Below are 12832 nucleotides of genomic sequence, written 5' to 3'. Positions count from 1 at the left end.
CATTTTGGAGGAGCTAGCGGTACATCACCGGAGGATCACACTGTGCCAGAAGCGAGCTAGCAGCGATGCGGATCGATTCATGAGACTGCTGAATAAGACAGAGCGGATCGCAGTGGAGGGCCAGGTAGATATGGAGAGTGCCATCTATCAATTCTTGAGGGAATAGTGCTCCACCCCACATGTGGTGACCTGTGCTGCGCCTGTAGCAGTGCTGATGAGTAGATTGCCGAGGACCATGATACCCACGGGCTTGGGATTGCGAGCCTCTACCTTGGACAATGAAGCATATTTAGACAAGAGGGGGAAGTGTAATGAGACCGAGGGCAGGAGGAGTGGGGCGTTAACCTACCATAGATGTAATTGATGTCAGTGATTAAGTTCTTGTCAAGAACTCCAGACCTCAAAACAAGTTTGCGCTTTCTTTCCACCCATCCCCCATGCGAGTCACAGCTCAGGAAAGAGGCATGATTATCGCAAACAGAGGGTTGTTATCCATTACCTGTGATTCGTCCCATTTGAAACATCTACCCAAGAATTCAATTATGATAAATGTAGAGTCTGCCAGTATATCGCTTCCCACATGTTTGGGTCAGGGAATCGCCAGGAGATGCAGGAAGACACTTCCCCACGGACTGACAAGGTGATACAGAAAGACAAAAGAGACAGTCCTACGACATCCCAAGATAAACACCAGACCTTTGGTAAATTTCAAGCACTATGTGTGTGAGTGATCTCAAGAAAGACACTGATGGGGTATTAGAATGTTTTAGTGGAAAGAAGAACAGCTGTAAGAGTGATTTGTGCTCCAGTGTTTACTGAGTGTGGTGTCTCGAGTAGGCACCGCTCCCTGACAGCTACTCATGTGTCACCACACCTAATAAATACACCCACACAAGCGTGGAGTCTCTGGCTGATAGTAATTCAGTCTCTGTGTGTTCTTGATTACAGCCTGATGCTGGGCACACAATCCCCAGTGGATTAGCCCCTCTAGACCTGGGCCAGGCCAGGAAGGTTAGGTGACCCACATGCAGTGCAGCACCTGGTGAGTGCTGAAAAGTGCTGATAAAGTCTCAGACAGGACACAACATGCGGCTCAGTGCATTGCCTTATACGCACGCTCTACAACACATGCCCCAACACTAGTGTGCCACCACCATGGATGCAGCCCCCCTCCCCGCCCGCCCGGAGGATTTGTGGACATTGACATCTATCAATATATATATGTCAAAAGTTCTGTGTGGGTTTGTGGCTTGGCACGAAGTGTTGTTCCTTATACAATTCCACACTTTCATCAATCTGCACCAAATTGTGCATAGTTACCTGTTAGGACAGTCCGGACATTACTGGCTACATGACATTTGGACACCCCTCCCCTTTACCCCAATATCTGCAAAAGTCCAAATGTGTATGTGGGTTTGTAGCTTGGCAAAGCGTTGCTCCTTATACAATTCCACACTGTTCCACCAATCTGCACCAAATTGTGCATAGTTACCTGTTAGGACCGTCCCATCCGGACATTACTGGCTACATGAAATCTGAACACCCCACCCCTTTCTCCGGATTTCAACACAAGTCAAAATGTGTGTGTGGCTTTGTGGCCTGCCAACAAAGCTGTAAACTATGTCCACCGGGAAAGGAAACAAAAAATGTATGAAAGACGAATGGACCTGAGCAGATGAAGGCAGATAGCATTCCAGAAGTTTCCACATTTTTGCTGCATCAGGTGAAATTACTTTTCCAGAGGATTTTTGCAAGATGGTGCCTGCCGACGAAGCTGTAAACCATGTTCACCAGGAAGAGAAACAAAAAATGTAGTTTCTCAACTGGTCCCTACACGAGGAACAAAACTCAAGATCCCTATGAGACCTTGAAAAACACGTTTCAAGGGCCTGGGATGCCCGGTTTCCAAGATATTTGCACCGCAATGCACCGCATCAAACTGTACCACGCTAGGGTGAGGCAGAACAGGACCTATAGGATCATTGCATTTCAGCAATTGATGAGTGTTATCATGCCTAGAGAACGCATACTTTTGCTAGTTTCTTATAAATGGGAGGACAGAAGGTCCTTGGAGGGAAAGTTAAAAGAGTTAAGCGAAACAGAGAGCTAGTAGGAGGGGTGTGGGCTGGCTCATATTCGCGAGCTGCAGGGGTATAATAGCTGCAATCATTACTTTTACTCCTCATTCGGGGAGCCGGGGGAGGGGGGAGTTCATGAATGTGGCAGTGGAGGGGCCAGGGAGGGGATCTGGGGGAGGGGGTAGGGGTCTCTGTTGAACTTTCCACAGGCAGGTTTGTCCTCTTTGACAAGGTCAAGATCTCAGTGCTGTGCGAAGAGGGGCATGCATGGGCTGCCGGAGAGCTGACAAAGCACATCTCTGTGCTGTGCACGAGGCTTCACTTAAGTGAGCCCTCCTCTCCCTCAGATCTCCTCCTCACGCATGGAACTGATATCTCGCGGACCCAGGGAGGCAGAGGATCCGGCTCTCGGTGCTAGACACAGAGCAGTAGCCAGCGTTGCTGCTGTGGGGGCGTGGCCGAGCCATAGTACCCATGTTCCTGCTGCCAAGACACAGCTCCTGCTCCAAAGAGATAGATTCGGGCCGGCTTTCGAGACGCCGTTCCAGGTCTGACCTGTTCCTTCTGTGCTCCCTTCTCCGAGTAGCGTTCATGCGGTCCCTGCAGCGGCTGGGGCACCGGAGTTCCCGTCTTCCCGCGTTATGTCGCGATCTCGCCAGGTGTGGACATGCACATTGATTGTGCAAGGTGCGCTGTTGTCCACTGACCCTGCCAGGTGCCGACAGGCGGAATGGCACTGCCAGATGTGGATGGACCAGTGACCCTGCCAAGTGTGCCCAAGCCAGCTGACGCTGCCAAATGTGGATGGACCAGTGAGCCTGCATGGTGAATTTAGGCCCAGTGACCCTGCCAGATGAGGAGGGACCAGTGACCCTGCCATGTGTGCCCAAGCCCATTGACCATGCCAGATGTGGATGGACCAGTGGACCTGCCATGCGTGCCCAAGCCCATTGACCCTGCCGATGTGGATGGACCAGTGACCCTGCCACGTGTGCTCCAGCCCATTGACCTTTCCAGATGTGGATGGACCAGTGTGCCTGCCCGCTGCACTGAGGCCCACTGCCACTGCAAGGTGTGGACAGAGACAGTGATTCTGCCATATGCAGAGGAACCAGTGCGCGTCCAGGCCCATTCACCACACCATTTGTTAACGGCCCAGTGACCTGCAAGTTTGGACAGGTCTAGTGACCCCGCCAGGTGTGCATAGCCTCTGTCACCTGGCAACGTGAGGACAGAGCCAGAGGCAGTACCAGGTGTGCAAAGGCCCACTGACCGAGCAAGCCGTGCACAGGGGTCTGGACCTCAACTGTGCATTGGAGAGGGAGGGCGAGGCCTGCAAGGCAGCTTTAAGCGAGCACGTTGCCCTCTATGACTGGGAAGATGAGGCCAGGATCCCGGCCCACACCGTGTCTGCAGAAGGGAGCAGAGGGCGAAGGATGGCTGTGGAGGACTGAGCAGAGCATGGCTGTGGAAGGGCCGAAGTGTGGGCCTGAAGTCCAGCAGGGGATGGAGGAGGGACCAAGGTGCGGAGTCCTGAGGAGATCAGAGGAGCGAGGGTGCAGGCGTGGGACCCGTCCATTGGCCCTGGTTCTGCTGTTCCTTGGTCTGGGCTCGGGCTGGATGTGGCAGCAGAGTGGCAGTGCTGGTTCCACGGCTGCAGGGGTAAGTGCAGTATCCTCAGCGTGCTTGTGATGGAGAAACAATATCTATTTCTTATCCCACTTAAAGCACTGGTGACAACCCTGTCCTAAATAAAGTGCTGCAGCCTGGTGATAGGGGCTGGCACTGTCCCTGTACGGGTTAAGCAGCCCTGCTGAGAAGGACGGGCGCTGTCCTGTTACATGTACAGCAGCCTTGTTTAGAAAGTCCGAGTATAATCCTATTGGAAGCATAGCAGCCTTACTCAGAAGTCTCACTAACCCGTGAACGGTATAGCAGCCCAGCTGAGAAAGGCAAGCATTGTGTCATGAACAGTAGAGCAGCCCTGCCCAGAGCTGCAAGTATTGTCGAATTAAAGCCCCGCAGCCTGGCTGAGAAGTGCAACACTGCCCCGTGCAGTGCAGCTCTTTTCAGGAAAGCTTGGCCAGCCCTGGCAAGGGTTTAGAAGCCCCTCTACGATATGTTGGTCCGCTGCCAACTGTTGGACTAAATCCAAGACTCGGTGAGCTTCTTACAATGGGGTGAGTTTGAGGGACATTCTAGCCAGGTTGTGGAGGGGAGTACATGGTACAGTCCCCGGGGACAGTGCATACGTGGACATACATACATTAGAGACAACTAATTGCAAGTGGGCAGTATGGCCAGTACTGGTCCGTCTCTCTGTGTCCCTGTGTGTTCTTCTGTGCGTCTGTGCCTGTACATAATTGTGTGTGAATGTGTTTTATCGATTGCGTCCCTCGGAGCGTGGTTGTGTTCTGTGTTTATCTGTGGCTGTTGTCAGAAATTGCTACGCAACACATGTGTTTGTTTTATAGAGGTCTCTGTTTGCGTGGCCTCCGCTCTGGCGGATCTATAAAAGGGCAGCTGGGTTTGGTTAATGGAGAGAGGCTAGTGGGAGAGTGCAAGATAGCTTTGATGTTGTGTTGGTGTGTGCAGTAACCAGGCCCTGCCTACAGATCTGTTTCTCCATTTCTGTTTGCATGCGAGTTTATTTGGTGGGTTTGTATATGTGAACCTGTGTGTATTTGCATTTAGGTTAATCTATGTGTGTGTTTGTATGTCTCTGTGTGAACGTGTGTGGGTGTGCATTTGTCTTTTTATACCACCACGTATACCACCACGTGTTTTGAATAATATCGGCATCTTTGGTTGTGCTTTTGTGAAAATACAAGCGTGTTTTTGTATGTGCCTGTGATTTTATCTCGGGGCCTCCAACTCTGCATGTGTGTGGCTTTCTGCCTTTGTATATTATGTGTTTCTCTGTGTACTTGCGTGTGTGCGTATCTTCCTCTGTGCATTGGTGCAGGGTTGTGTGTTACTTGTGTGTTACTTGTGTGGACCATCTGATCATATGATTGCATATGTCCCTACGAGTGCGTGTGTCGGCATTTTCTATGTGCCTGTGGGTTTCCGTGGCTTGGCAGCGCTGTCTGCAACAGTCAGACCCCTTCACTATCTCTGGACCCACCATCCCCTGCCCCCTCCTCTATCTACAACTGTGACACTCCTTCTCTATCACTGGGCCTACCATCCCCTGCCCCCTCACCCACTGCCTACAACTGTCACTCTCCTTCACTATCACTGGGCCTACCATCCCCTGCCCCCTCTGTCCACAACAGTCACACTCCTTCACTATCACTGGGCCTACCATCCCCTGCCCCCTCTGTCCACAACAGTCACACTCCTTCACTATCACTGGGCCTACCATCCCCTGCCCCCTCTGTCCACAACAGTCACACTCCACTATCACTGGGCCTACCATCCCCTGACCTCTCACCCTCTGCCTACAACAGTCACACTCCTTCCCTATCACTGGGCATACCATCCCCTGCCCCCTCACCCTCTGCCTACAACTGTCACTCTCCTTCTCTATCTCTGAACTCATCCTTCCCTGCCCCCTCTAGCTACAACAGTCACCCTACTTCACTACGCCCTGCCCCTTTCTGTCTACAATTTTCACACTCCTTCACTATTCCCTGGCCCCCTCTGTCTACCAAAGTTACACTCCTTCACTATCTCTGGACCAACCATCCCCTGCTCCCCCCTTAATGCCAGTAAGACGGAGATTCTCCTTATTGGCACACCTGCACCCTCCTTTCCTGTCACTCTCTGGCCGGCCTCCCTTGGCCCTCTTCCTGCTCCCACCTGTGAGGCTAAGAACCTCGGGGTCATCTTTGACTCCACATCTCCGACGTCTCCAAGAAGTCAAACTACCAACTGCACCTCCTCAGAGGTATTCTTCCTTTCCTCTCCTTCCCCCAGAAGCTCACTGTCTCCAGTGGTCGAAGTGAGCAGGAGCGGTTGGGAGCAGTGCTCCTGTTCTTTTTTAAATGACCTTTTACAGCTCCTATACTTTTACTTTAAAAAGAAACCGTTCCAGGATGGTTTAGTTTTAAAATAAAAGTCTAGGAAGAAGTTGAAACTTGCACTTTCAGTGCACTGCACTGAACGTTCCCTTAAACAGCAGGTGCAAGTGTTTGGGGGTGTTTATTGTGTGTGGGAGGGGACGTGGTGATGGGGTTTGTGTGGAGCGGGTGCAGGCCAGCAGGGAACATAGTTCCCATACTTCTTTACGTGCACTTCGACCACTGACTGTCTCTAGAGCTCTGGTTCTCTCTAGGCTGGACTACTGCAACAGCCTCTTTCTAAATCTGCCTGCTTCTACTCTCCACCCTCTGCAACTCATCCAGAACAGGACAGCAAGACTTGTCCTTGGCCTCAAGACCAGTGATCGTATCTCTCCAGCACTGAAATCTCTGCATTGGCTCCCAGTGGATGCAAGGATTAAGTTCAAGACCCTCTGCATTGTCCTCAAGGCCTTCTGGGGCCTGGGCCCTCAATACCTCCAACTCTCTCTTCATAATTACCTCCAACTCCCTCAGGGTCAATCGCTTCTCCAAGCAACGAGTTGGTGGTAGATCTCTTTCTTCGGCTGGGGCCTCCCTCTGGAACAGCCTCCCTGCTTGTCTGAAACTTGAGGAGAACCATCTCCGGTTCCTGAAGCACCTTAAGACCTTCCTCTTGCCTTCTGTTTTCTCTCTCCCTCTGCTGATTTCCCGTCTGATACTGCACTGGTCACCTGGCTACTCTCTGATTTCGGGCCCAGGTCCCTGCCTGCCCAGTTGCACACCCGCACTGCCTCCCGGCAACCCTTGCACTTGGGTCTGTATCTGTAACCCTACAGTCCCCGTACCTGCACTTTTGGACACCTGCTGTCTACACTTACCCTTGCACCTGCCACCTGCTGGCCGCCCTTATTGTTATTGTTTTGATCCCATGTACAGCACTGCCCCCTCCCCTTTCCCCTGGTACTTTTCCCCTCCCCCTCCCCTGCACTTGCGCAATCTCAATGTCACTTGGCCTAGTAATATCGTTGTCTCTGTCATCCCTCTGTTCCCCCTTCCTTGCCTTGTCACGCCTTGAAACACTTGTGTATAGGCGCGTTACAAATGCCATTTCATATCATATCATATCATATCATACAACAGCCACACTCCTTTACTTTCTCCTAGCCCACCAAACCTTGCCCCCTCACCCTCTGCCTACAACAGTCACACTCCTTCACTATCTCTGGACCGGCCATCCCCTGCCCCCTCTGTCTGCATCAGATACACACCTTCGCTATCTCTGGACCCACCAACCCCTGCCTACAACAGTCACACTCCTTCGCTATCTCTGGACCCACCAACCCCTGCCCCCCCTGTCTATAAAAGTCACACTCATTCACTATCTCTGGACCCACCATCCCCTGCCCCCCTCCCACCTGTTCACAACAGTCACACTCCTTCACTATCTCTGGACCCACCATCCACTGCCCCCCTCTGTTCACAACAGTCACACTCCTTCACTATATCTGGACCCACCATCCGCTGCCCCCCATCCGCTGTCTACAACAGTCACACTTCACTATTTCTGGAGCCACTATCCCCTGCCCCTCCCCCCACCCCATGTCTACAACCGTCTTACTCCTTTACTATCTCTTGGCGTACCATCCCCTGCCCCTCCCACCTCCTGTCTACAACAGTCACACTCATTCACTATCTCTGGACCCTCCATCCCCTGCCCCCACCCCTTTCTACAACAGTCATACTCCTTCACTATGGTTATTGTAATTGTTTATTTGTAGAACGCTTATACACAAGTGAAGTGCTTCAAAGCGCTTCAAAACTGGAAGGGAACAGGAGGATATCATCGTCATTCTTAGGCCTTGAAGATTCTGAATGATCGAACAGCAGTAACTAGCATACTAGGCCTGGCCAAGTGCGTGCCAAAGAGTGGGGGGAAAAAAAAGGGGTGGGAGCGGGAGGACAAACAAGACAAAAAGGTTAGTCATCAATGCGCCTAGGCATGCAGGCATAACCAGCTAGGGAGGGGAGATAGAGCAGGACAGACAAACATGCTAAGCCTAGTACATTTAAGGTCGTGCAATTGCGCAGACAGAAGTGCGAGGGAGGGGGACAAGTGCGCCCAGTCCCACAGGGCCAGCATTAAGTGCAGAGTGGGTGCCACTTTCATGGAGCATATTCTGAGCGCAGTAATGCAAGGAAGAGTCTGGAGACCCGTAGGCAAGTTCAGGACGGGCGGAGGAGCCTGGGACATATGAGGCTCTGGAGGTGCACCAGGCGACCAATCAGCTCACTGTGCGGATAGGGAAGAGAATAAGGGAGGGAAGCAGGGGAGAAGAGAAGGAGGTTAGCAAGGGAGAGGGAGAGAGAAGGAGGAAGAGAAGAGGAATGTCTTGAGTTTCTGGAACATAAGGAGGTCTGGCTCAAGACAGAGAAAGGCAGGTAGGCTGTTCCAGAGGGAGGCACCTGCATAGGATAAGGATCTACACCCAAATCTCTGTTTGGAAAAACTGCTCACCCGCAGAGAGTTGGAGGAGGCCGAGCGGAGGGCTCTAGAGGGAGAGTATCTAGGAAGAGAGCATTGTAGATAGGGGGGGGCACGGCCCCAGAAAGCCCTGTGGACTATGCAGAGGGACTTGAACTTGATCTTTGCAGCCACAGGGAGCCAGTGGAGGGATTTCAGCACCGGAGAGATGCGGTCCCTGGTCTTGAGGCCAAGGATAAGTCTTGCAGTTCTGTTCTGGATCAGTTGAAGAAATCGGAGGGTAGAGGTAGGAAGATTGAGAAAGAGAATGTTACAGTAGTCCTGTCTGGAGAGAATGAGGGCTCTGGAGACAGTGAGCGTCTGGGGGAAGGTGAGAAAAGGTAGACTGTCTCTGAGGAGGTGCAGCTGTTAGTGGGACTTTCTGGACATGTCCGAGATGTGAGAAGAGAAGGAGAGAGTAGAGTCGAAGGTTACCCCCAGATTTTTGCCTCACTAGCGGATGAGGGTGCAGGACCAAGGGTGGTCAGCCATAGTGAAAGTGGGAAAATGGGAGCAAGGGTCCCAATGAGGATGATCTCTGTCTTACTGGCATTAAGGGAGAGATCATTAGCAGCACGCCAGGACTGAATTGCTGACAGAGAGTCCGGGATGAGTGAGGAGGAGAAAGAGGCCGAGGGTAGCCTGAAGGAGAGCTGTGTGTCATCCTCATCACACTGAAAGTTGGAGGTGAAGGCAGTGATCATGTGGGCCAAAGGGGCCATGTAGACTTTGAAAAACCAGGGGGATAGATTAGATCCCTTGGGGACACTACAAGTATAGAGAGTGATAGAGAGAAAGGATCCGAGTTCTACTTGGGAAGGACGGCCAGAGAGAAATGATGTTAGCCACGCCAGAGCCTGATCAGTGATGCCCAGGGTCTCTTGGAGACAGGATATCAGGATGTTGTGGTTTACCATATCGAAAGAAGAGGAAAGGTCGAGAACAATGAGGACAGAGGGAGAGTTAGAGTCAAGATTTGAGAGCAAGTCTCCACAGGTGTTCAGAAGAGCAGTTTCCGTGCCTCTGGATGCTCTAAAGCCAGACTGATGGTCATGGAGACAACAGACAGATTCAGTGTGGAGGGTAAGCTGAGAGATAGCCAACTTCTGCAGGAGTTTGCCCAGGAAAGGAGTGATGGAGATCGGGCAATAGTTAGCCAGAATAGTAGGGTTGGCAGAGGGTTTATTGAGCAGAGTGCGCACAAGAGAATGCTTGAGGGAAGTGGGGAAGACTCCAGTGGTAATGGAGAGGTTGCAGAGGCCTGTCAAGGCTGGAGCTAGTGAGTCAATGTTGTTCTTGATGGTTTTTGAGGGGCAGGCGCTACCTGTTTGGAAGAGGCTTTCATATTCCGGATTTGTCTAGAGACCTCCTCAAGTGTGACAGGGGAGAGGGAGGAGATAAAATGTGACAGGAGAGAGAGAGGAGATCTCTGGACTGACCAACCCCAGCGCCCCCTGTCTACAGCAGTCACACTCCACTATATCTAGACTCACCATCCCCTGCCCCCCACCCCTGTCTACAACAGCCACACTCTTTCACTATCTCTGGACCCACCATCCCATACCCACCTCCCTGTCTACAACAGTCACACCCCTTCACTATATCTGGACCCACCAAACCCCGCCTCCCCCTGTCTACAACAGTCACACCCCATCACTATCTCTGGACCCGCCAACCCCTGCCTCCCCCTGTCTACAACAGTCACACCCCTTCACTTTCTCTGGACCCACCAACCCCTGGCCCCCATCTACAACAGTCACACTCCTTCACTATCTCTGGACCCACCAACCCCTGCCTCCCCATCTACAACAGTCACCCTCCTTCATTATCTCTGGACCCACCAACCCTTGTCTACAACAGTCACACCCCATCACTATCTCTGGACCTACCAACCCCTGCCTCCCCCTGTCTACAACAGTCACACTCCTTCATTATCTCTGGACCCACCAACCCTTGTCTACAACAGTCACACCCCATCACTATCTCTGGACCTACCAACCCCTGCCTCCCCCTGTCTACAACAGTCACACTCTTTCACTATCTCTGGACCCACCAACCCCTGCCTCCCCTGTCTACAACAGTCACACGCCTTCACTATCTCTCGACGCACCATCCCCTGCCCCCCTCTTTCACCAACAGTCACACTCCTTCACTATCGCTGGACCCACCAACCCCTGCCCCCCTATCTACAACAGTCACACTCCTTTGATGTCTCTGGACCCACCAACCCCTGCCCCCCCATCTATAACAGCCACCCTCCTTCATTATCTCTGGACCCACCAACCCCTGTCTACAACAGTCACACTCATTCACTATCTCTGGACCCACCAGCCCCTGCACCCCCATCCTGCCCCCCACACCCTGTCTACAACAGTCACACTCCTTCACTGTATCTAGGCCCACCATCCCATGCCCCCCTCTTTTGACAACAGTCACACCCCTTCACCATCTCTGGACCCCCATCTCCTGCCCCCACCCCCTGTCCACAACAGCCATACTCCTTCACTATCTCTGGACGCACCATTCCCCCCTTCACCCCCCGTTTCACCAACAGTTAGACTCCTTCACTATCTCTGGACCGTCTCCTGCTTCATCCTCAGCAGTCACGTTCCTTACTATATCAAACTCGCCCACTCCTGCTCTGCCATGGCCTGTATTTAGGACAATCCGATTCCATTACTGTCTCTGGACCCACCATCTCCTGTTCCATCCCTGACTGAGCCTCTTTCTATGACAGTCTCATTAATTGACACTCTCTGACTCACCCTCTCACGCGCATAATCAAATCATTGCTTCTGTATATGACAGCCACACTTCTTTACTATCTCTCCCCCGCCCCCACTCCATCCCTGACAAAGCCCCGTCCTTAACAGTCACACCCCATTACTGTCTCTGGACCCACCCTCCCGCGTGCTATCGTTGACAGCAGAGCCTCTTTCTATGACAGTCACCGTTCTTTACACTCTGACGCACCCTCTCCTGCTCTGTCATAATCATTGCCTCAATGTCATTCTCACTCCTTTGCTGTCACCGACCCTCCCCGTCCTGTTCGTTCACCACCACGTCCAGCTAAAACAGTCTCACGCTCTCCTGCTCCGTAACTGCACGGCCGGGGTCTATGAAGTCTCGTGCCATTCCTTTCACAGATGGACCCCTTCCTGCACCGCTGATGCTGACTGGGACTCTGTGTGACTCCATTACTCAGACCCTCCAGCTTATAGAGATTTTGCGATCCTGCAAAATGCTGCGAAAACGGCCATTTTGCGCAAAATGCAGCAAAAACGGCCGTTTTGTGCAAAAACAGCATCTTTACATTTTATTTAAAGTAATTTGCAAGAATTACTGTTTTGAAAAAAATAATACTCAGGGTGCCAGGTTCTCAACTTTTTTTTACACAAGAAATGCACTAACACATCTCATCACTTGAGCCCCAAAAAAGTGCTGCCCAATCCACAAGGGACACATGAATGGGCACATTTTATATTCGCACCCATTCAGATGGCCTTTTTCACCTCCTTGATCAAATAAAGTGGCGTTTCTGTCAATTTAAAAGCGCATCCCTCATTTCCAAGCAAGATCCACTTTTAAATGTGCAGAAATTGTAGGCAACCCTACGCGGACGGGATGTGGGGCTGTCACTGCATGACAGGGTTTTTCCTGACCCTGTCATGCATATCTTTTAAGGTATGAACCGCTGCTGTGTCGCTTGCATTTCTGTTCCTCAAACAGGATAAAAATGCATTTTTTGGGTCGCATTTTACAGCGGCAGCCACCTGGAGGGCCTGTCCCTGTGAAAGGCGCTGGGAGCTTGCAGAACACTGTCGGGAGAGCGATTCTATTCAAAGTACTGCCCATTTTGATGACAAAAATCTAACAAATGTTACAATTTGACCTATTTCGTCCAGTACTATTCGATCGATTTTTATAAATACTGAACATGTGTTGCGGGGGTGTCACCCGCTCCCCATGTTCAGTATTTTTGGTCTAGGGTGGTTGCAGAAGTGTTTTCCCCTTTTTCCTCAAAATTGGAGACAGGGACAGAAAAAAAAAAAATAACGAAAAAAGGACCCTGTAGAGTCGGATCCGAGCCGCGTTAGAGGGACGGATCTGGCACCGCAGGGTTGCAGGTGAAGCGGCAGCGACCAAGCAGTTAAGTAGGGGAGGGGGTGGGGTGGTGGTGAAAGGTACATTTTGGGTTGTTTGGCTGAAGTGCAAATTAATTTGCA

The 12832-nt window shown here is 51.7% G+C and overlaps 1 protein-coding gene across 1 annotated transcript in view; it reads left to right on the top strand.

Moving 5' to 3' along the window:
* Positions 1-2435: 2435 nt before the first annotated feature.
* LOC138491944 (matrix metalloproteinase-23-like) overlaps positions 2436-12832 on the top strand; it is a 214425-nt gene continuing 204028 nt past the window's right edge. The window contains exon 1 of the mRNA XM_069618826.1: positions 2436-3740. Within this exon, the coding sequence (XP_069474927.1) occupies positions 3447-3740 (294 nt within the window). The 5' untranslated portion in view covers positions 2436-3446. The remainder of the gene's footprint in view (positions 3741-12832) is intronic.

The sequence above is a fragment of the Ambystoma mexicanum genome, chromosome 10 (assembly GCF_040938575.1).
Source record: "Ambystoma mexicanum isolate Mex_15411 chromosome 10, UKY_AmexF1_1, whole genome shotgun sequence".
Classification (NCBI taxonomy): domain Eukaryota; kingdom Metazoa; phylum Chordata; class Amphibia; order Caudata; family Ambystomatidae; genus Ambystoma; species Ambystoma mexicanum.
This window is presented reverse-complemented; position numbering and strand designations above follow the sequence as displayed.